General features: G+C 43.0%; 1 protein-coding gene across 4 annotated transcripts in view; it reads right to left on the bottom strand.

Moving 5' to 3' along the window:
• Nucleotides 1–374: 374 nt before the first annotated feature.
• The window catches only part of LOC134369526 (tumor necrosis factor receptor superfamily member 10A-like), a 48273-nt gene continuing 23090 nt past the window's right edge, over nt 375–25557 (bottom strand). Inside the window, exons 3-9 of one of the 4 annotated variants that reach the window (XM_063086000.1) lie at nt 10566–10679; nt 8436–8547; nt 7184–7446; nt 6574–6608; nt 5951–6130; nt 1654–1775; nt 375–488 (exon numbers count right to left, since the gene is read on the bottom strand). In XM_063086000.1, coding sequence (XP_062942070.1) covers nt 467–488; nt 1654–1775; nt 5951–6130; nt 6574–6608; nt 7184–7446; nt 8436–8547; nt 10566–10679 — 848 coding nt within the window. In that variant the 3' untranslated portion in view covers nt 375–466. Of the gene's footprint in view, nt 489–1448; nt 1776–5950; nt 6131–6313; nt 6609–7183; nt 7447–8435; nt 8548–10565; nt 10680–25557 lie in introns of those variants that run through there. The other 3 variants (XM_063086001.1, XM_063085999.1, XR_010022621.1) reach the window with 3 other exon arrangements.

Below are 25557 nucleotides of genomic sequence, written 5' to 3'. Positions count from 1 at the left end.
TTCATGGACATTTCATCACCCACACCTATTGATAGTAGATTATTTTCCAAGTATGGGTCAAGTACAGGTCCAGTACTGACTGTTTCTTCTGGATTGTTGTCCAGTTATGCTTCCGTTTCTAAGAGAAAAGTTAAACTAGGGAAGCTCTGGCTTCCTAAAGAGATTCCTTCACACTCAGGTCGCAGCAGAGCCTGCCCCACTCTCTCGATAGACGAACCTTCTGGAGCCCACCAGCTGGTCCTCAATGGTCTCCCTTGCATGTCTTTCTCCCATCGTCTCCAAGGCATCCAGCAGGGTGTTGACAGAGGCGCCCCGCCCCGTTTTGTTGACCCACGTCACCAGCATTTCATACAAGGCGTCCCGTTGGTCTGCAGCACGAGCTCTGGCCACATGGATCTCATTTTCGGTGAGGCCCACCAGCCGCATAAGCAGGTTCCAGGACGTAAAGGGCACGATGTCGGGAAAGCTATGGAAGCACAGCCTTAGACCTAGGTAAAGAAAACACACAGAGACGGTCACCTGAGTGGGGATGCGCTTCAGGAAGGGTCGAGGGTCCTAGACCCCAAGGGTGGAGCCGAATGGACTCCCGATGCTGGTGAACCTGTTGCCCCAGTGTCCCTACCTGCTTCCCATCCACAGAGAAGCGGGCCATACTACCTGGGTGTCACCTGCTCCCAAGACATGGCAGGGAGTCCAGGCCCACAGAGTCCTGTCCCAAAGGGCGGTTGATAGCCCACCAGGGGGGACGGATGGACGTAATGGAGGCAGAAAACAACGTGGGGAAGGAGCCACAGTGTGGGCCAGAGAGTGGGCGCAGCAGGAGCTGAGAGGAGGGAAGCCCTGTAGGCGGCGCTGGGCAGGAGAGCAGGACCCAGGGCGGCCACGTCTGCATCTATGGAAAGGCAGGGCCTGGTTGGGGGACCTCTGGTTCACATCCAGCTCGGCCTCACTTCCTGACGCTGGGGCAGAGCTGGATGGGCCAACCGACTCTGCGCTGCGAGTGAGCCCTGACACGGAACAAACCCACCCAGCTCAGAGGACTGTGACGGGATTGCACGAGACGCATGAGCAGTGCACTGCACGCAGCCTTCCTAGAAACAGGAGGGGACCAGACACCAGGTTGTGTTTTCTAACAGCCCCTTTAAAAAAGTAAAGTAAAAAGATATAGTTGATCTTCATTTTCATAATATATTTTGCTTCAATTATGTACAAAATATTATCTTTTCAACATGCAATCAATACTCAAAAGATTATCAATGAGATCGTTTCCATTTGCTTTTTATTATGTCCTTGATGTCTGGCATGAAGTTCATACGCAGCTCAGCAAATTGGGCCTGGCCACAGTCAAGTGCTCAGGAGCCTCCAGGGGGCAATGGGTGCCACGCAGGACAGCGCAGCCCCTCAGGAGGCCTCAGGGGCTGAACCAGGACCTGAGCAAAAAGGGACGAGGAGGATGGTGGAAGAGGGAAGGGCATAGGAGTTGGGGACATTGTCAGGGGACAGAGTGGATGGGTAGAGTGGGTGAGAAGTGGTGGGAGAGGGGGATTTAGGGTCCCAATGGTCCAGTGACATCAGCATAGGATCCCCTGTGTCCAGCATCGACTGCCCTGGAGGAGCATTGTCAGCTGTGGGGACAGCAGTGAGGACACTGACCCTAGCCCCTCCATTCCTGCTGCGTCACCCCCAACCAAACGCTTGCTCTCAACGGAGTCGGCACCATCGGCTGGATCCAGAAGCCTCCTACTCGTCTCAGACCCTTCAGCTTCTGCAGGTTCCTGTAACACACAGTGGAGAATGCCCTGGTCAGAGTCAGGAGCCCTGGATTCCAGTCCTGCCCCTGACAGCTGGCAGCTGTGAGACCCGGACATGTCACTTCCCGTCTCGGGTCCATGGAGGGGGGTTAGACCTCCTGCCCTGCAGAGCTCACAGGCTCTTTGTCCCTGTTTGCTCATTGAGGCATTAGTTCCATGCAATAAATGCTCAGATCTTAAGTGTTCCATATCAAGTATACACGTATGTATTACCCAAGCAAAACAGAATATTACCACCAGCCCAAAAGTTCCCATAAACAGAAACAAGGGGCAGGACTCTGGGAAGAAAGCAGAAAAATCAGTCATTATTTTAGATATGATTGCATATTTTTAAAAGCCTGTTGTTAAACTACATTACTTAAAAATGAATGTAACCCAAACAAGGAAATAAACCAAGAAAGAGAAAGGCATGGGACCCAGGAAACAATGTAACCAACGTAGGAGAGCACTGCAAGGAACTCCTAGGATGCAGGTAAAAGAAGATCCCAGGTCATAGTTGTGTGACAGACCTAGACAGCTACTAGCTCATAGTGGGGTAGGAGGACGGAGGACTCCAGGACTGAGGACTGCAGAGTCGGGGGGGAAAAAAAAAAAAAAAAATATATATATATATATATATATACACATACACACAGATACACACGGATATATGTATGAAGGTATTCGGGGGCTAAATTAGTGACAGATACATAAAAGACAAAGTAAGTGAAAAATAAATTATTAATTTTAGAGAAGACATAGAATGATGTAAGAAAGGAAATGTAGTCATAGTCTACAGTATAGCTCAGTTGTAACAGTTGTAATAATATAAACATTAAATATTGACCTAATAAAAAATTGTAATAAAAATAAAATAAAAAATAAAAATGAATGTAAGTCTGGATGAATGTAAAAAGTGTAGCAGAAACCATAAATCAGAAAATGGAATTACAAGAGAGTCCAAGTCGTTAAGGGTTACGAAACACATAAAATACAAAGAAATGGTCTTGACAAGAAATAGATGTAACTTATCTGAAAAAAACCCCAGAAATTGCTATTGGGTTGTAATAAAACTGAAATATTATCTACTTTTATTCTCCCTTTTAAGTAGTCTTTATTTTTTACAGCAGTTTTAGGTCACAGCAAAATTAAGGAGAAAGTAGGAAGTTCTGATATAGCCCCTGCCCCCACACATGCACAGCCTCCCCGCATCAACATCCCCCACCAGCGATGAACCTACATCGATACATCAAAGCCTAGAGTTTATGTTAGGGTTCCTTCCTGGTGTACATTCTGTGGGTTTTTACAAATATTGAATGACATGTCTCCACATTATATTATCACATAAAATAGTTTTCCTGACCTAAAAATAACCTCTGTATTCTGCCTGTTAATTCCTTCCTCCCTTCTCCCTCCAATCACTGATCTTTTTACTATCTCCATAGTTGTGCCCTTTCCAAAATTTGAAGTTCCTCCAAGTCCTTTAATGCTTAATAACTAACTTCTTTTTAGCACTGAAGAATTTTCCACTGGCTGAATGTACCGCAGTCTATTTATCCATTCATCTACTGAAGGACATCTTGGTTGCTTCCAAGTTTTGGCAATTATCAATAAGGCTGATATAAAAATCAAGTGCATGTTTTTACATGGACATAAGTTTTCAACTCATCAGGGTAAATAACAAGGACAGTGGTTGGGGGATTGTATGGTAAGGGCATGTTTGGTTTTATAAAAACCTGCCAAACTGTTTTGCAAAGTAGCTGTACCATTTTGCATTCCCAACATCAGTGAATGAGACGTCCTGTTGCTCCACATCCTTGTCAGCACTTGCTGTTGTCATGTACTAGATTTTGGGCATTCTAACAGATATATAGAGCATCTCAATGTAGTTCTAATTTGCATTTCCATAATGGTACGTGATTTGGGGCATCTTTTACATGCTTATTTGCTATATATCTTTCTTCTTTAGTGAGGTGTCTGTTCAGGTCTTTTGCCCACTTTTTAATTGAGTTGTTTGTTTTCTTATTGTTTATTTCTTGTTCTCTTTCTTGTTTCTGATTGTGGGTTTCTGCTGTGATACGTTGTGAGTCTCTGTATCCACCTGCCTGTCTCTCCACTTTTCGAGAAAGCAGTTTGCCTTGTGACCTCACTTGACTGATGTAAAAAGAGTTGTTGATATTTAAGTTTGTACAGGTTTTTTTTTTTTTGTCTTTTTTGTGACCGGCCGCACCGCGCTCAGCCAGTGAGCGCACCGGCCATCCCTATATAGGATCTGAACCCGCGGCTGGAGCGCCACTGCGCTCCCAGCGCCACACTCTCCCAAGGGCGCCACAGGGTTGGCCCAAGTTTGTACAGGTTTTAAGTTGTTCTTAGAACAAGTGGCAACTTTTAAACTACTTACAGCTAGACCAGAAACCCCAAATCAAATACTATCTTCTTTTATAGAAAATATTATGCTGAATATTGAAAAGATCTCAATTCTTCCTAAATTAATTTATTAACTTAAAGTAATATAAACAATTTCACTGATTTTCTAGGGGGTAGGAGAAATCATGTAAAATAATTCTAAATTTCATTACAGAAAAGATAAAATTTAAAACAGTAAGAAAGAAGCATTATTCTATTAGATATTAAAACATATTAGAAACTTTCATTTAGCAGAATATTGTATATAAGATAATAAATTTCATAGAAAGGAAATATTCATATTTATGTGTGTGTGTATATATGCATGTGTGTATGCATATATGCCATATATATAAAAATTTCAGCAAGAAGTTATCTATTGTAGTCACCTAAGAAAAAGAGCAAGGGGGCTGGAGAAGAGGAGGTGAGCTCTCAGTGTTCACTGACTGCCTTTATATACTATTTACTTTTCTCAGTGTGGATATGTATTAATCACTGTTTTAAACTGTGGAAAGTGATTAATCAGATGGAGGTAAGTATTGGTCTTTTTGTCTGTTTTTATTCCTTTTTATATCTTTTCTTTACTTAAAAAAGTATCATTGACACAAGAAAAGAACAGGAAAGAACACTGTAGGTGGAAAAATTATTTTCTGTATAAACATTTGAAAAGTGATAAAGGAAGGAACGATAACAAAAAAATAGGAAACTCGGTTGCTAAATGGGGTTTCAGGAAAGACAGTAACTCAGAGCAATTCAGTAGCTCCTCACTTAATACTGTGTCATAAAAAAATTCCATTTAAATTCTATAGCTATGTGGTAAAAATCAGATTACTACAAACAAAACGAAAACCAAAAAAAAAAAAAAAAAAAATCCCTGAGAAATTAGAGAAGTTCTTCTCATCTTATGTTGGAGTGAAGAACTTTCTTAGCTTATGAGCACTGAAAAAGTAAATGTATCTATAGGTTTAACTACTTAAAAGTTAATAATTCTACACATGAAAACATTAGACTGACTGAAAGAGCAAACAAGAAATTAAGATTCTACGACCCATATTTGAGAAAATGTATGGGTACTAAACCATGTCTTCCTAGAAAGACTCTAATAAACAAAACAATAATCGTATGAAAAAGTTCAAAACAAGGAAATGCAAGTTTAAGCCAACTTTTCCTCAGTTAGCAAAATGAAAACAGAAAAGCACTCAATGACAGATGAAGACTTATGAACTGATATGACCAAAATGTGTGCGTGTGTGTGTAGTAAAGCAGCACTTCTATACACTGACCCTAACTCTCCTAGAAAGCCAAGGTATAAATAAGAACAGAAAAACGGACAAAGATTTATCTTCAAATATGTGCAATGTAATACTAATTTTGGAGTAAATTTGAAATTCCTGTTATTATGAGCAAGGGCTTACTAGGTTCCATAACAAGCACACAGTGACTGTCATGCAGCCCTCATTCAGTCATAAACAAACACTGCAGTGCCCACTCTGTGCCTGCACTGCTCCAGGTTCTGGAGACACAAGGAGAACAGGACAGACACTAGGAAGCAAAATGCGCCGCACACTGGCTTGGTCTCTAGGTCAGGGCAGCTGTTCCTGCCACATGCAGCCCCATCCCCTGCAGTCCCTTGTCTCCTTCAGTCTCCACCTCCCCCTGGGCCAGGATAGCTGCCAGCATCACACCTCCCTCTTTCTACAAAGTACTGGGCAAGCAGAAGGCCCAGGGCTCCCCAAAGCCCATCCCCCACTCACCAGCTGATGATTGGCCTCCCCTGGGGACACTACGGTGACATCTTCCAGCTCTGCTGGCTCCTGACCTTCTATCTCCTGCTCAGAGACTGAGATGGATGGTGACTTTGTGCTGCTCAGGATCTTGTGGGCATTGTCCCACAAGACAGAACCTCTTAGGAGACATGAGCACCAGGAAAAGACCTTGGGAAGGCAAAGAACAGAATTTGGGGTCCACATCCAGGGCTCCCTGCAAGGCCCCCCAGGTCCTGCTGTCTCCAGCCCCTCCCATAGGGTCACCCAGGGAGGCTCAGCATGTCCAGTGTCTGCTGCTGGCACCATGATCCTGATGCTGAGCTAAGGAGGGGTCACCACCCCCCAACTGACCTCCACCCCAGGGTGCAGGGCTGTGGCCTGGGGGTGTCTTCAGGCAGCAGGAAGGTCAGGGCTACAGCATGGTCCACCAGTCGACGGGGGGCTCAAAATGGCCACTTGCCCCTTACAGTCCACCCTGAGCCCCCAGGCCACTTGAGAGAGCCTGGGCAATGAACCAAGACCAGTCTGGGATGGATCCACCCAGTTCTGCTGCAGGCTGGAAGCAGTTCCTGAGCACCCAGTTCCCGCAGGTCCTGGAGAAACCCACTTACTCTGTTCATCCACTCGGAGACACATCCATAACACCCTGCAAGAGAAGGTGTGGCTCCTCAGCAAGTGGGCAGGGGCCTCCCACAGCACCTCCCTCCCTGAAGCAGGGCTGGGGCGGGGGTGGGCAGGACTCAGACTCTGGACACAGAGTCCTGTGCCTGGGGACAGTGATCAGGTCATGCCAACTCTTGGCACCCTCGGGAGGGGGAGCAGAAGGGGAAATGGAGTAAAAATCATCACGTGTAGAATCCCTGATCCTGCTCCGGCCAAAGCTGTGTAAATAACCCCCACGACCATTCCTTGTCCTGAACCTTGTCCCAAGTCCAGGAGCTGACTGCCCCTCTGCCCTGGCTAAGCCTGGAAGACAGAGGAGCTGGCCGGGAGATGTGGCGGCCATTAGCCCTGAGAGAAAGGGCTGGTGAGACCCTGGTCCCCATGGGGTGCTCATGAGGCAGGTGGTGGAGGAGAAATCATAGGGAAGAAGACAGAGCCAGGCCGGGAAGACACCAGGATTTGGGAGACAGAGGAGGCATTTCTATCTGTGGGAACAGAGTGGGACTGGGACGGGAAAGGATGGAGGGTGCCAGACCTCTACCCCCAGCCAACACTCACCTGGATAGAAGTACCTCCTGCAAAGAAGTATGGCCATCAGCCCCAATAGGAATGACGCAATCAGAGTTCCAATCATAATCCCCATAATGAGGTATTCACTGCCTGAGTAAAGACAGGGAGAGGCAGGAGTCCCCGGGCTGGTGGTCACCGATTCTCCAGTGGTTCGGGCTTCCCCAGTGGCCATTCTACCTGATTCTTTGGGGACACACATGAGATCTCTCCAGGGTGTACAGGGACTCTTCTCAACCATCCCATTGGGGCACCTGGGAACACACAGGGGAAGTGACAGGTTTTGTGAGAGAAGCTGCCAGATGGGCTAAGAGAGGGAGCCCCCTCCCTGCCCAATGTCCCTGAGAAGCTGTCAGAGGAAGGACAGGCTCCTCATATCTCCAGAGGTCCCCCCACTGCCACTTGTTGATTCTGTGGGAGGATATGAGCTCTGAGGGCCCCCTGTTCACTGGTCAGAGCTGCAGCCTTCAGGAGCCTTCTCTGCAGGGCACACGCTGAGCTTCCCTGGGTAACAGGGAAGGCTCCATGCTAAGGGCCGGTCACAAGCCCATGTGGCCATGAGCTGAGCCATGTCCTGCAGTCAACTTTAAATATAACTAAGCTCTTGTCTTCCACCTGTTTGACCATCCTACAATCACAGCAAATGCTAAGGGGTCAGAGAACAGTCACTTAACTATTGTTCTCTAATAGCAAAACTAGGGAAAGGACAAGCTCTATTGAGGTATCGGGAGTCAGGGGCAAGACTGCCTGAACTGAATCAAGTATTTATGACAATCTAGAAGGAGCTACATGCTCACGTTCATGATGATTTTGTGGGCCATGGGGACTTTTGTCTTCCTGGGCTCCTTCTTGAGAAAAAAAATAATTAAAGTTACATCTTAGGACTCAGTTGTTTTAAATATGAATATAACCTAGGCTGGATTCTATGCAGTTCTTTTTCTTATGATTTCGAAATAAATTAAGACAGTTCATGGGCTCCTAAAAGTATCACGGCCCTAAGTCTTGGCCTCCTGTGCCCACTGAGCTGGTCGGCCTGGCCAAGGGGAAAACGTGCTGAGAAGGCGTAGGAAAGGGCCACTTCAGGGGCAGAGGTGGGACCTGCAGATGGACCAGGATGGGCCCTGCAGGATCAGAAAACCCCACAGGCACACAGGGTTGGGGGTGAGGATGGGGTGCAAGGAGACTTGGGTCTTCTGGGGGTTCCCTTGAGCTGCTGGGGGCCCCCTTGTTTCCTGTGTCTTACCTAGCACTGCACTTCCAGCACATCTCAGGGGAATCTTTTCCTCGGAAAGTGCCAGGCTTGCACTGGCACACTGTGTCTCTGGTCGTGGTGCAGGGACCTTTCTCCTCTTCATCTGGAGACAAAAGATAAGGTTTGAGGATGTGTTTCTCTGATCTCTCTATAACCTTCCTCACAACAGAAATCCCCTGACACTCAGTTCAATTCAGTTCACTGAGGAGATCTGAGGGCGGTTTCTGTGTCAATACACACGGGGCACATAGAGGACAGACACACTTTAGCTGTAACCAATACCCAGAGTCACATGAAAGGAGCATAATTTGTTGTTTATTACATCAGAAGAAGGAGGAGGAAGCTTTGGGATCACAAGGTCAGTAGCAAGGGAGGTGCAGGGGTATCACCTGAAAGACCCTGTGCTATGGGTGGAATGTGTCCCCAAAAGTTTTTTGTGTCCCAAAAGTTAATCCTCATTGTAAAAGTGTTAAGATGTGGAAATCTGATTATGGTATTTGAAAGGTGGTGCCTTTAAGAGGAGATTGGATTGTGAGGACTGTGTCCTCGTGAATGGATTAATCCATCCATGGAGTAAAGGGTTAATGGCTTCGTGATTTATCATGGGTGTGGATTGGTGACTTTATAAGGACAGCACATGAAAGCCTTCTTGCCATCCTTGCCATGTGATAGACCGGTCACCAGGGGACTCTGCAGAGACTCCCCACCAAGAAGGAGGCCCTTACCAGATGTGCACCTGGACTTTGGATTCTGGCCTCCAACACCGTAAGAAATAAATTTCATCTTCTTTTCATATTACCCAGTTTCAGGTATTATGTTATAAGCAACAGAAAATGGACCAGTACACCCTGGATAAAGAGGAGCCCTTAGATGACTTCCCAAAAGCCTGGCTCTATGGAGAGGAGGGAGGGGTCTTAGGACATAAAGGCTGAGACAGGCCAAGCACCTGCCAGGAGCACAGGGAACACCGAACGACAGCCTGGTCCAGGACCAGGCCCCTGTCACAGCTGAAACCCAAATCCTTTCCTCTAGGCCACACTTTTTTTGATACTACAGACCTAAAAGATTTAGCAGGTTCAAAAACAGAGATTAATGTGTGCTGGAGTTAATGTGGAAGGTTCTGGAAGGTGGGACTTGAGGTCAGGAAAGGCCTGATTCATGAGGAAAGAAGGTAGTCCAGGTTAAGAAGAAACCTGATGGAGCTGAGGGTTGGGACAGAATGGGGCATGTCCCCTGCAGCAGGAGGCAGCGTGACTGCAAGGACAGGGAGATGCTCAGAGGGGCTCCCTTTAGTCCACTCCAGGATGTTACTACATCCTCTGACCTGCTTCACTGATGTCCACTCCTCCCATCACCCTGCCCTCTGTGTTCAGAGTGATCTTTGTTGAATGCAAAGCAGACCATGTCACAGGAAGACTCAAAAATCTGTCAACAGGCCCAAACTCCCTAGCAGAGTTCACGAAAATCATCATAAACCCAGAGTTGAATTAGGCACATTCCTGAATGGAAGAGGCTATTTTTAATCCACCATTCTGGACCTATAGCAGGAAATGTTCTCCCTTTACTACTTGAAATCCTGTTATTCATTCTTTAAGGTCCAGCTCAAACATGTCCTGGTCTGTTGCACCTTGCCAACTCCCTGTGCCGAGTGTCCTCTTCTCTTCTACAGGCTGTCTCATGCTGCAAAGCCACCTTGGCCTGGTTCCACTTCTAGCTCATGTCTGCCTCTAAGGAAATGTCCATTTCACAGCCAGCCCCAGTGCACTCTCTGTGTATCCTGTGGTAGGTGCTCAGCAAATGTTTGCTGAGTTTACAAATCAAGGGATGGTGAAAGCAGCAGCAGTCGTCCCTGGAAATGCATCCGAGGGAGCCTGGCCTCTTCCACAAGGGGCAGATTATTACTCTACGCCTTCCAACTGAGCACTAAATGATTTCCCTACAAAGTGGAATGCATTATATATTTAATTTTAATTTTATTCTATTGCAAGGACATAGTCATGGAATAGTGTATTATGAAGACCAAGTTGGCCTGGAATTGAAGTTTCTAAGTCCATATCAGCTACATTTCCCACCTCACCACCCCCACTCCACCTCTTGGCAAAGGGTCAATTTGTTCTATACCTTGTCCACAAACCGTGCAGGATATGCATGAAGGAAGGACATTGGAATGATTGGTGTAACCCACACCAGATGTGCACGGCTTACATCCTCTGCTGTCCTCTGATGCATGTGATCCTGAGAAGGGAGAGAAAAGCTGGTGAATGAATCTTCACAGGATTCCCAGAGGCTGGACATGGAGGCTGAAGGACTCCTCTTTCAGCCTTCAGTGGAATCCAAACAGGAAGATCCTCTCTACCTGGCTTGATCAGTTCATCAATTCTGCATCTACTACACACCTTACACCAGCACTGCTGACAGAAATATAATACTAGCTACACATGAAATTCAAACTCATGGTATTCACATTAACACAATAAAAAGAATGAGGTTATATTAATTTTAACAATATATTTTTGATCTAAAATATCCAAAATACTATCATTTCAACATGTAATCAATATAAAAAATGGAGATATTTTACATTTTTAGTACTAAGTATTCAAAATCCAGAGTGTGTTTTTCACAAACAACCCATCTCAATTCAGAGTTGCTATGTTTGAAGTGATCTAGAGCCACATGGGCCTAGACGCTAGGCCAGCATCACCTGGTCCCTGGAAACTCATAGAAGAAAGTCCTAATCCCTGCCCTCAATGAGCTCATGGTCAGTGGAAGACACAACAGAAGCAGAAGTAATGGGACAGTGAGTGACAAGCCTTTGGGTAAAACTCTTGCCATCTGCGATGGGAGGAAAACTGAGTCCTACCTGTAGAGAGCTAAAGAATAACATAAAAAGTGGGCAGAAGCATTCTGCTGCCACTCAGGTGACAATGTGCAGGAGCTGTCACTAGCAGGAGCCCATGTCCTGAGGTTTGACCTTCATCTCTAGGGCTTTGCTCCTTTGGGTCACCTCATTCTCCCCTGCAGGATCTATCGCTCCTTCTCCTCTGATCCATGTTTATCAGTATTGAAAGATTCTCTAGAAAACACAGCTTTTATAAAAGCTTCCTTAATAATGTATTATGATGATGACACTTGCTATCAATGATAAAAATGTGATTATTCAGTAAGGTGCTGGGGCAACTAAGATGACCTCTGGAAAATCATAAGCCTGTTTCTTATGTATTCCTTATAAGAAAATAAAGACAACTAGTTGGATCAATGTGTTAGTTGTAAAACATGAGACCACACAAGTACCTCTAAAAACACATGAGAAATTTTTCTTACAAGTTTGAAGAGAAGGATTTTCTGAGTGTGATAAGAAGCTATAAAACTTACATAAAGTCAACTATATAAAAATTTTATATATCCTGCATGGAAGAAATCATAACAAAGATAAAAAGAAGCTACAAGAAAATACTTGCCACACAAATCACACTTAAGAGAATAATTTCCTTACTCTATAGGGATACATAGATTCATAGATTCATATAGGGATTCAAGAAAGACTAGAAAGAAGTTCAACAGGAAAATAGCAGATTTGATATCTCAACACAATAAAATCCACATACAACAAACCCACCATCAATAGCATCCTGAATGGGGAAAAGCTTTCAGCTTTTCCTTTAAGAACAGGAACAAGACAAGGATGCCCACTCTCACCACTCCTGTTTAACACAGTATTGGGAGTACAAGCTACAGCAATCAGGCAAGAGAAAGAAATAAAGGGCATCCATATTGGAAAAGACAAAGTCCACCTGTCCCTCTTTGTAGATGACATGATCTTATATATATGTATAGAAAAGCCTAAGGACTCTACAAAAAAAATTCTTGGAGCTGGTAAACAGTTTCAATAAAATTGCAGGACACAAAATCAACATGAAAAAATCAGTAGTGTTTTTATACTCCAGTAACAAACTAGCAGAAAAAGAAATCAAGAAAGTTAGCCCATTTACAGTAGTCACAAAAATATATATATATATATATAAAAAATACCTAGGAATCAATTTAACCAAGGAGGTGAAAGATCTCTACAATGAGAACCATAAATCACTACTGAAAGAAATTAAAGAGGACACAAAAAGATGGGAAGACAGTACATGCTCTTGGATTGGAAGAATTCACATGGTGAGAGGGAGTGGATCTGCAAGCTCATGGAACAACTAATGACAGTCTGCACCGAGAATCCACAGCCATCTGACTCATGCCGATAGCCCCAACCTCAGCTAACATCTGTGAAGTGCTTCCTATGTGCCAGCCTTCACCCAAATTGTCTGCAGCATTCCTCAGAGGGAGGTAGGGACCATCGCCCAGTGCACGCAGAGCAGGGAGATGTCCAGTGGGGGAGGCAGAAGCTCCACAGAGACCACACACCCTGTGGGGGGGACACCACTGTGTGATCCAGCAGCAGGTAGGCTTCACAGTCGCCTCTCAGCTCCATCCCAAGCCCAGCCCAATGTGCATGGAGCAGGGAGACATCCAGCAGTGGAAGGGAAGCTCCACAGAGACCACACGCTCTGCGGTGCCTCCGTGCATCCCAGCAGCCCAGCCCAGTGCACGCAGAACAAGGAGCTGTCCAGCACAGGAGGTGGAAGCTCAGCAGAGACCACACACCCTGCAGTACCACTCTGAGACCCAGCAGCCAGGCCAAGTCCAAGCTGACCAGAGAGGTGGCTCCTCGGAGAGGCCCAAGACCCGAGGCAACCACACACACAAGGTACTAGTGGCCAACTGAGCAGTCACTGAGGTAACCATACCAAATTGGCAACCCCAGCAACATCTTAGTCAGAAAATAGTGTCAAACCTGTGGACTGTGAAACCCCCTGCCACAATGAATAAACATCAAAGAAAAGATAACAGAAATACAAAAAATCAAGAAAGTACACCCCAAAGGGTAATAACTCTCAAGCTCTAGATCCTATAGAACAAGAAGCCCTTGAAATGACTGACAAGGAATTTCGAGTGATAATTCTAAGGAAACTGAATGAGATACAAGAAAACTCAGCTAGACATCATGATGAAATGAGGAAAAGTATACAGGACCTGAAAGAAGAAATGTACAAGGAAATCAGTGCCCTGAAAAAAAAATGTAGCAGAACTTGCCAAACTGAAGAATGTATTCAGCGAAATAAAATACACAATGGAGAGTTTAACCAGCAGACTTGCGGAAGTTGAAGAGAGAACCTCTGAACTTGAAGATGGGCTCTTTGAAATAACACAAGCAGACAAAAAAAAAAAAGAAAAAGAAAAAAGAATCAAAGGCATTGAAGAAAATCTGAGAGAGATATCAGACAACCTTAAGCACTCAAATATCTGAGTCATGGGTATTCCAGAAGGGGAGGAAAATGAAGATTGCATTGAAAACATATTCAACAAAATAATGGCAGAAAACTTCCCAGGTACAGGAAAAATCACAGATCTTCAGATCCAGGAAGCTCAATGATCTCCAGAGTGGAAAAAAATATTTGCAAAATATACATCCGACAAAGGATTAATATCCAGAATATACAAGGAACTCAAACAACTTTATAAGAAAAAAAACAAGCAACCCAATTAAAAAATGGGCAAAAGAGCTAAGTAGGCATTTCTCTAAGGAAGATATACAAATGGCCAACAGACACATGAAAAAATGCTCAACATCACTCAGCATTCGGGAAATACAAATCAAAACCACACTGAGATACCATCTAACCCCAGTTAGGATGGCTAAAATCCAAAAGACTCTGAATGATAAATGCTGGTGTAGTTGCGGAGAAAAAGGAACTCTCATACATTGTTGGCAGGACTGCAAAATGGTGCAGCCTCTATGGAAGATGGTATGGAGGTTCCTCAAACAATTGCAGATAGATCTACCATATAACCCAGCTATCCCACTGCTGGGAATATACCCAGAGGAAAGGAAATCATCAAGTCGAAGGTATACCTGTTCCCCAATGTTCATCACAGCACTCTTTACAATAGCCAAGAGTTGGAACCAGCCCAATTGTCCATCATCAGATGAGTGGATACAGAAAATGTGGTATATCTACACAATGGAATACTACTCAGCTATAAAAAAGAATGAAATACTGCCATTTGTAACAACATGGATGGACCTAGAGAGAATTATATTAAGTAAAACAAGTCAGGCACAGAAAGAGAAATACCACATGTTCTCACTTATTGGTGGGAGCTAAAAATAAATAAATAAATTCACACACACACACACACACACACACACACAAACTGGGGGGGGAAGAAGACACAACAATTACAATTCCTTGAAGTTGACATGACAAGCATACAGAAAGGACATTGTTGGGTGGGAGGGGGGAGAGGGACGAGGGAGGGAGGTTTTGGTAATGGCCACAATAATCAACCACATTGTATATCGACAAAATAAAATTTAAAAAAAAATTTTAAAAAACTAAAAAAAAAAAAAAAAAAAAGGAAGAATTCACATGGTGAAAATGTCCATACTATCCAAAGTGATCTACAGGTTTAATGCAATCCACATCAATATACCAGTGACATTCTTCACAGAAATAGAAAAAAACAATCCTAACATTCAAATGTACCCCTGAGCAGCCCATGAGCCAGGCAAGACCCTGCAACAACACCGACAGGGGAGGCCACAGCCAGGCAAGCAGAAGACCCAGAGAGCCCACTGCCCAGCCCCCAAGCAACCCATGGGCCAGGCATGACCCTGTACTGCACTGCTGCTGCCAATGGGGAAAGCAACACCCAGGCGGGCAGGAGACCCAGCCAGGCCACTGCCTAGCCTCGCCAGCAGCCTATTCACAAGGCAAGACCCTGCACCATTCCACAGTGAATGGGGGAGGCCCCAACCAGGCAGACGGGAGACCCAGCCAGCTCACCATCCAGCCCCCCAAGCAGCCCATGGTCTAGGCAAGACACTGTGTCATGCTGCTACAGACAGGAGACCCCAGCCAGGCAAGTAGGAAACCAGGCCAGCACACCAATCAGCCCACCACCTAGCCCCCTGGAGAAGCCCACATGCCAGGCAAGACCCCATACCACCACCATAGGCCTTGCACAGCTTCTGCAGAAGTGGTCCACAATATACACCACCACAGCTACTTCTGTTGCAAGGACACTGCACTTAAAAACACTGCCTTAAAAACATCCATGACCACCGTGCATTGGTCCACCATGTATTTGACTTCATCAACACAAGAAGAGTCACTGGAGGAACCTGGAAAAACAGGAAGAAATCTTTCTCCTCAAAGTCCATTCCAGAGGAATAGAAGAAGCAAGTGACCTGCCCGATATCCAGAAATCAATGTAGAGATACAAGAAATATGAAAAAATTGGAAAATATGACACAACCAAAGGAATACAGTAACTCTCAAGTATCAGACACCACAGACTAGGAAACCTTTGAAATGGCTGAAAAAGAATTCTGAGAAACTACCTTAAGGAAACTCAATGAGATAAGAGAGGACTCTATAAGACAACACAATGAAATGAGAAAAAATATCCATGATATGAAGGATGAAATTTACAAACAAATTAATACCTTAAAAAAGAATGTAGCAGAACTCTGGGAATTGAAAGATATGCTAAAAGAAAAAAAAAAAACACGACTGAGAGCTTAAGCAGCAGATTATGGTAATCGGAAGAAAGAATTTCTGAACTTGAAAACAGTCTTTATGAAATAACCAGGGCAGAGAAAAAAAGGAAAAAAGAATTTTAAAAAATGAAGAAAGCCTAAGACAGCTAGCAGACAACCTTAAGTGCACAAACATCCAAATCATGCGTGTTCCTGAAAGGTAGGAGAAAGGTAAAGGCATTGAAAATGTATTCAATGAAATAATAAAGGAAAACTTCCCAGGTATAGGGAGAGACACAGACCTTCAGATCCAGGAAGTTCAAAGATCCCCAAACAGATTCAATCCCAAAAGATACTCTCTGAGACACACTATCGTCACACTGGAAAAGCTCAAAGACAAAGAGAGAGAATCCTAAAAGCAGAAAGAGAAAATTGTCAAGTCACTTGTAAGGGAGTCCTCATCATACTAACAGCAGCCTTCTCAACTGAAACACTATAGGTGAGAAGAAAATGGAATGGCATATCCAGAATACTAAAAGAAAAAAACCCTGCCAGCCAAGAATACTGTGCCCAGCAAGGCTATCCTTCAGAAATGAGGGAGAAGTAGTGTATTTCCCATACAAAAATTGTGGGAATTCATCACCACCTGACCAGCCTTGCAAGAAATCCTCAGGGGAGTCTTTCACCTGGAGTCCAAAAAACAATAATCACTACCATGAACGCACAAGAACAAAACCCATTAGTAAAACACAAGTGCAAATGAGAAAGATAAAATAAATTAAATCTTACTATCTCAAAAAACCCCTGCAAACACTGATGACCAATAATCAAAGGAGAGGAAACAAATGATACTCAAAGCATCTAAACAAGAAGCCATAAAATGCCCAGAGTAAAACAATACCATTTAATAACAACCCTAAATGTAAATGGATTAAATTTCCCACTCAAAAGACACAGACTGATGGATTGGCTCAAAAAGCAATACCCAACTATATGCTTATCTTCAAGAGACTCATCTCACCAGTAAAGGCATACACAGACTAATAGTGAAGGGATAGAAAAAGATATACCATGCAAATGGAATAAAAAACTAGCAGGAGTAGCTATTAATGTATCAGATAAAATAGACTTTAAACCAAAAAACATAATAAGAGACAAAGAAGGTCACTATATAATGATAAAGGGACCTATCCAGCAAGAAGACATATCATAAATATTTATGGACCCAACACTGGAGCACCCAGACATGTAAAGCCATCACTATTAGACCTAAAGAAAGAGATAGACACAAATATGATAATAGTGGGGAACCCAAACACCCACCTCTCAACATTGGACAGATCACATAGGCAACAAATCAACAGAGAAACACAGGATTTAAATGACACTTTAGATTAATTGGACCTGGCAGATATCTACAGAACATTTCATCCAACAACAACAGAATATACATTCTTCTCATCAGTACACAGAATATTCTCCAGAATAGACCACATGTTAGGTCACAAATTAAGTCTTAATAACTTAAAAAAAATCAAAACCATCTGAACTATCTTTTCAGACCACCATGGATTAAAACTAGATATTAATAACAAGTGAAACTCAGGACTACTACGAATACATGGAAATTAAACAACAGACTCCTGAATGACCTATGGGTCCAACAAGAAATTAAACAGAAAATCAAAAAATTTCTAGAAAACAATGAAAATAAAGACACATCATATCACAACCTGTGGGATATGGCTAAAACAGTACTAAGAGGGAAGTTTATAGCACTAAATGCTTACATCAAAAAAATAGAAAGATCTCAAGTAAACAACCTAATGTTACACCTAGGAGAACTAGAAAAACAAGAATAATTCACTCCCAAAGTTAGTAGATGGAAAGAAATAATTGAGATTGGAGAAGAACTAAATGATACAGAGTCCCAAAAAACAATCCAAAAGATCAATGAAATAAAAAGCTGGTTTTTTTTTGAGAAGACAGACAAAATAGACAAACCATTAGCTAGGTTGACCAAAAAAAAAAAAAAAAAAAAAAGAAGAGAGAACCTCAGCTTACAAAAAACAGAAATGAAAAAGGAGACATTACAACTGATATAACAGAAATACAAAAAAACCCCCAAAAAACAAAAACAAAAAAATTACAGACTATTACAAACAACTATATGCCACAAATATGAAAACCTGGAGGAAATGGATATGTTTCTGGAGACATACAAACCACCAAGACTGAACCAAGAAGACACAAAAAACCTGAACAGACCAATAAATAGCAACAAGATTGAAGCAGTAATCAACAGCATCCCAACAAAGGAAAGCCCAGGACTGGATGGCTTTATGGCTGAGTTCTACCACACCTTTAAAGAGGAATTAATACCAATTCTCTTCAAACTATTCCAAAAAATTGAAACAGAGGCCACTCTCCCAAGTATCTCCATGATATCAAAACCAAAGATACAACAAAAAAAGAAAACTACAAATCAATATCTCTTATGAACATAGATGCAAAAATACTCAACAAAATGTTAGCAATCCGAATACAGCAGCACATCAAAAAAATTACACACCATTTTCAAGTGGGATTCATCCCAGAGATGCAAGGATGGATCAACATATGCAAGTCAATAAATGTGATACAGAATACGGGAGGTTTCAAGATGGCGGCGGCTGCGGCGGCTGGCGCGGAGTAGCTGAGGTGGAAAAGGTGGCCACTGGGCCTCAGGCAGCCGGGAAACTTGTGGACCTTCCTCTGGCCATCTCTTAAGGGAGGACTGCTGCTGCTGGCCGGTCGTGGGGGCTCAACGCCACTTTGCCCCCGGCAGGAGAGGCTGCCTCATTTACAGGCAACAGCTTTGAAGTGTGGAGCAGGAAAAGAACTGATTCTTAGCTGCAAAAGTGAGTCTTGAAACAGGGAACACGGCGCCAGGGCTGCTGTGGATGCAGCCAGGATCCCGGAGGCTGGGGCCGCACTGAAGGCGGCCAGCTGCCCTATTCAAGATTCGAGGTTTCAGGCCGGCATTAAAGAAGACTCCTGGGAGCGCCCGAGCGGCGCCGCGACTGAACAGCCCGAGGCGGCAGCGCCGAGAACACGGAAGGCAACAAACCAGAGACAGAGCGAGCGCCGGACCTGGCACAGCACTGTGAGTGATCCCTGGCACAGCTCTGTTCGGGGGGTGGTTGCCCACGCGGCTCCCCGACTGCACCACCAGGCCACTCACTGCCCCGGTGCTGCCTCCATTTTCCCAGGTGCGGGCAGCTCCGCCCTGCTCGGCCATCACTGAGCCCATTTGCTTGGCCTGGCGCAGGGCTTTCCGGACCCTGCGGGCCGGCTTCCTCTCCCACTCCCTCCACGGTTCTCTGGCAGGACTGGGGGTGTGGGGCGTCCCGACCAGTTTTGGGAGGGCTAGGAAGTACGGGCGGGCCGACTGTCACTCCACCACACCCTGGACTCCGGCCCCGGTAAACTTCCTGTTACTGGGAGGCAGATACCATCTCTGCGACCACCAGTTTGGAAAAAAGCCTAACGAATTTCTGGTTGGGAATAGTGTGGTAGGAGAGTTCCCAGGTCCGCTTGAACCTGCCGGAGAGCAGGCTGCAGGCGGGCACTAGACTCGGTTTATACCGGGGGGATACAAAGGTGAACAAGACCCGAGAAAGATCTACACAGTGTTACAAAGGCACCCAGAGAGACCGGTCGTCTGTGCCTAGCAGAAACCTGGTAGACTTCCTGGGCGAGGCGGTGCTGAGCAGGGTCTTGAAGGCCCAGCTGATAGACGAGGGGTGCAGAAGACACGCCCCAACCCAGCACAGTGTGCACAGAGGGGGGAGACGTGCGGCCAGGGAGGCGGAGACTCGACAGAAACCACACACCCGGTGGGGTCGCCACTGCACGATCTAACAGCCTGGGCCAGAGCACACGGAACGGGGAGAAGTCCTGTACAGAAAGTGAAAGCTCAACAGAGATCACACACCCTGTGGTACGTGATCCACCAGCCCAGCAGAGTACAAGCTGACCAGAAAGGTGGATCCCCGGAGAAGCCCAAGACCCGAGGCAACCACACACACAAGACACTAGAGGCCAACTGAGCAGTCACGGCGGGAGCCATACCAAATTGGCAACAACAGCAACATCCTAGTTAGTCATTAGTCTTAAACCGGTGGACTGTGAAACCCCCTGCCACAATGAATAAACACCAAAAAAAAGACACCAGAAATACAAAAAATCAAGAAAGTACACCACCAAAAGTTAATAAATCTCATACTCTAGATCCTATAGAACAAGAAGCCCTTGAAATAACTGACAAGGAATTTCGAGTGATAATTCTAAAGAAACTGAATGAGATACAAGAAAACTCAGCTAGACATCATGATGAAATGAGGAAAAGTATACAGGATCTGAAAGAGGAAATATACAAGGAAATCAATGTCCTGAAAAAAAATGTAGCAGAACTTGCTGAACTGAAGAAGTTATTCAGCGAAATAAAAAACACAACGGAGAGTTTAACCAGCAGGCTTGTCGAAGTTGAAGAGAGAACCTCTGAACTTGAAGATGGGCTGTTTGAAATAACACAAGCAGACAAAAAGAAAGAAAAAAGAATCAAGAACATGGAAGAAAATCTGAGAGAGATATCAGACAACCTCAAGCGCTCAAATATCCGAGTCATGGGTATTCCAGAAGGGGAGGAAAATGGAGATTCCATTGAAAACATATTCAAAAAAATAGTGGCAGAAAACTTCCCAGGTATAGGAAAAATCACAGATCTTCAGATCCAGGAAGCTCAACGATCTCCAAACGTATTCAACCCAAAAAGGCCTTCTCCAAGACATGTCATAGTCAAATTGGCAAAACTCAGAGACAAAGAGAGAATCTTAAAAGCTGCAAGAGAGAAGCGTCAAATCACCTATAAGGGAGCCCCAATCAGGTTAACATCAGACTTTTCATCACAAACCCTAAAAGCTAGAAAGGAATGGGATGATATTTTCAAAATACTAAAAGACAAAGATTGCCAACCAAGAATACTCTACCCTGCAAGGCTATCCTTCCGAAATGAGGGTCAAATAGTATATTTCTCAGACAAACAAAAACTGCGGGAGTTCACTACCACAAGACCACCCTTACAAGAAATCCTCAAGGGAGTACTGGGTTTGGTTCCTGAAAAATAACTACCACTGCCATAAAAACCTAAGAAAAATCTAAACCCGCTAGTACAATAAAAATGGCATTCATGAAGAGAAAACAAGCTAACAAAAACACTATCTACAACCTAAGGAACCAACAAACAAAGAAACCAAACAGTAAATCAGAAAGCAAGGAACAAAAGACACCTAAGACAACCAAACAACCAATAAAATGCTAAGAATAAATCAACACCTTTCAATAACAACTCTTAATGTTAAAGGCTTAAATTCCCCAATTAAAAGACACAGACTGGCTGACTGGATCAAAAAGCAGGACCCAACTATATGCTGCCTACAAGAGACCCACCTCACCCATAAAGATTCACACAGACTAAGAGTGAAAGGATGGAAAAAGATTTACCATGCAAACAGAAAAGAAAAACGAGCTGGAGTGGCTATTCTTATATCTGACAAAATAGACTTTAAACTAAAAACCATAAAAAGAGACAATGAGGGACACTACTTAATGATAAAAGGACTGATCCATCAAGAAGACATAACAATCATAAATATGTACGCACCCAATGTTGGAGCAGCCAGATTTATAAAACAAACTCTATTAGACCTAAAGAAGGAAATAGACACTAATACCATAATAGCAGGGGACCTGAACACTCCACTGTCAATATTAGACAGATCATCTAGGCAAAGAATCAGTAGAGAAACACAAGATCTAAACAAGACTCTAGACCAATTGGAATTGGCAGATATCTACAGAACATTCCACCCAACAACCTCAGAATATTCATTCTTCTCATCAGCACATGGATCATTCTCCAAGATAGATCACATATTAGGTCACAAATCAAGTCTCAATAAATTCAAAAAAATTGGAATTATCCCATGTATCTTCTCAGACCACAATGGATTAAAACTAGAAATTAATAACAAGCGAAACTCAGGAAACTATACAAACACATGGAAATTAAACAGCATTCTACTTAATGACATATGGGTCCAAGAAGAAATCAAGCAGGAAATCAAAAAGTTTATTGAGACTAATGAAAACAATGATACATCATACCAAAACCTGTGGGATACTGCAAAAGCAGTATTGAGGGGAAAATTTATTGCATTAAATGCTCACTTCAGAAGAATGGAAAGATGGCAAGTGAACAACCTAACACTTCACCTTAAAGAACTAGAAAAACAAGAACAATCCAATCCTAAAGTTAGCAGACGGAGAGAAATCATTAAGATCAGAGCAGAACTGAATGAAATTGAAAACCAAAAAACAATTCAAAAGATCAACGAATCAAAAAGTTGGTTTTTTGAAAAGATAAATAAAATTGACAAACCATTAGCATGGCTAACAAAAAAAAGAAGAGAGAAGACTCAAATAACAAAAATTAGAAATGAAAAAGGCGATATTACAACTGATTCATCTGAAATACAAGGAATCATTCGAGACTACTATAAACAACTATACGCCAACAAATTTGAACATCTGGAGGAAATGGATAAATTTCTGGACACACACAAGCTCCCAAAACTGAACCGTGAAGACGTAGAAAATTTGAACAGACCAATAACAATAAAGGAGATTGAAGCTGTTATCAGAAGGCTCCCAACAAAGAAAAGCCCAGGACCAGATGGATTCACAGCAGAATTTTACCAAACATTCAAACAGGAATTGACACCGATTCTTTACAAACTATTCCAAAAGATTGAAACGGACGCAAATCTCCCAAACTCATTCTATGAAGCAAACATCATCCTGATACCAAAACCAGGTAAAGATATAACCAAAAAAGAAAACTACAGGCCGATATCCTTGATGAATATAGATGCAAAAATCCTCACTAAAATACTAGCAAACAGAATACAGCAACACATACGAAAAATTATTCATCACGATCAAGTGGGATTCATCCCAGGGATGCAAGGTTGGTTCAACATACGCAAATCAATAAATGTGATACACCATATTAATAAACTCAAACACAAGGACCATATGATCATCTCTATAGATGCTGAAAAAGCATTTGATAAAGTTCAGCACTCATTCATGACAAAGACCCTCTATAAGTTAGGTATAGAGGGAAAGTATCTCAACATAATTAAAGCCATATATGCCAAACCCACTGCCAATATCATACTGAATGGGGAAAAGCTGAAAGCTTTTCCTTTAAGAACAGGAACTAGACAAGGATGCCCACTCTCACCACTCCTATTCAACATAGTGTTGGAAGTACTAGCCAGAGCAATCAGAGAAGAGAAGGAAATAAAGGGCATCCAGATTGGAAAAGATGAAGTCAAACTGTCCCTGTTTGCGGATGACATGATCCTATATATCGAACAGCCTAAAACCTCTACAAAAAAACTCTTGGAATTGATAAATGATTTCAGCACAGTAGCAGGATACAAAATCAACACACAAAAATCAGTAGCATTTCTTTTCTCCAATAGTGAACATGCAGAAGGAGAAATCAAGAAAGCCTGCCCATTTACAATAGCCACCAAAAAAATAAAATACTTAGGAATTGAGTTAACCAAGGAGGTGAAAAATCTCTATAATGAGAACTACAAACCACTGCTGAGAGAAATTAGAGAGGATACAAGAAGATGGAAAGATATTCCATGCTCTTGGATTGGAAGAATCAACATAGTGAAAATGTCCATACTACCCAAAGTGATATACAAATTCAATGCAATCCCCATCAAAATTCCAAAGACATTTTTCTCAGAAATGGAAAAAACTATTCAGACATTTATATGGAACAATAAAAGACCACGAATAGCCAAAGCAATGCTCAGCAAAAAAAATAAAGCTGGAGGCATAACACTACCTGACTTTAAGCTATACTACAAAGCTATAATAACCAAAACAGTATGGTACTGGCATAAAAACAGACACACTGACCAATGGAATAGAATAGAGAATCCAGAAATCAACCCACACACTTACTGCCATCTGATCTTTGACAAAGGCACCAAGCCTATTCACTGGGGAAGGGACTGCCTCTTCAGCAAGTGGTGCTGGGATAACTGGATATCGATATGCAGGAGAATGAAACTAGATCCATACCTCTCACCGTATACTAAAATCAACTCAAAATGGATTAAGGATTTAAATATACACCCTGAGACAATAAAACTTCTTAAAGAAAACATAGGGGAAACACTTCAGGAAATAGGACTGGGCACAGACTTCATGAATACGACCCCAAAAGCACGGGCAACCAAAGGAAAAATAAACAAATGGGATTATATCAAACTAAAAAGCTTCTGCACAGCAAAAGAAACAATTAAAAGAGTTAAAAGACAACCAACAGAGTGGGAGAAAATATTTGCAAAATATACATCTGACAAAGGATTAATATCCAGAATATATAAGGAACTCAAACAACTTTACAAGAAGAAAACAAGCAACCCAATTAAAAAATGGGCAAAAGAGCTAAGTAGGCATTTCTCTAAGGAAGATATCCAAATGGCCAGCAGACATATGAAAAAATGCTCAACATCACTCAGCATCCGGGAAATGCAAATCAAAACCACATTGAGATACCATCTAACCCCAGTTAGGATGGCTAAAATCCAAAAGACTATGAACGATAAATGCTGGTGAGGCTGCGGAGAAAAAGGAACTCTCATACATTGTTGGTGGGACTGCAAAATGGTGCAGCCTCTATGGAAAATGGTATGGAGGTTCCTTAAACAATTGCAGATAGATCTACCATACGACCCAGCCATCCCACTGTTGGGAATATACCCAGAGGAATGGAAATCATCAAGTCGAAGGTATACCTGTTCCCCAATGTTTATCGCAGCACTCTTTACAATAGCCAAGAGTTGGAACCAGCCCAAATGCCCATCATCAGATGAGTGGATACGGAAAATGTGGTACATCTACACAATGGAATACTACTCAGCTATAAAAACGAATGAAATACTGCCATTTGCAACAACATGGATGGACCTCGAGAGAATTATATTAAGTGAAACAAGTCAGGCACAGAAAGAGAAATACCACTTGTTCTCACTTATTGGTGGGAGCTAAAAATTAATATATAAATTCACACACACACATACACACATACACACACAAACCGGGGGGGGGGGGGAAGAAGATATAACAACCACAATTATTTGAAGTTGATACAACAAACAAACAGAAAGGACATGGTTGGGGGGAGGGGGGAGGGAGAAGGGAGGGAGGTTTTGGTGATGGGGAGCATTAATCAGCTACAATGTATATCGACAAAATAAAATTAAAAAAAAAAAAAAAAAAAAGAGATATTTCAATACTGATTGGCTAGTTGATGCTATTAAGGGAAAATTGTTGAAGTTTTTAGGTATTATAATAATAGTGTGCTTATGCTCTTTTGAGTCCTTTTAATCC

This window comes from Cynocephalus volans, chromosome 2, assembly GCF_027409185.1.
Source record: "Cynocephalus volans isolate mCynVol1 chromosome 2, mCynVol1.pri, whole genome shotgun sequence".
Lineage (NCBI taxonomy): Eukaryota > Metazoa > Chordata > Mammalia > Dermoptera > Cynocephalidae > Cynocephalus > Cynocephalus volans.
The sequence above is the reverse complement of the archived record's forward strand: the minus strand, read 5'-3'. Positions and strand labels throughout refer to the sequence as shown.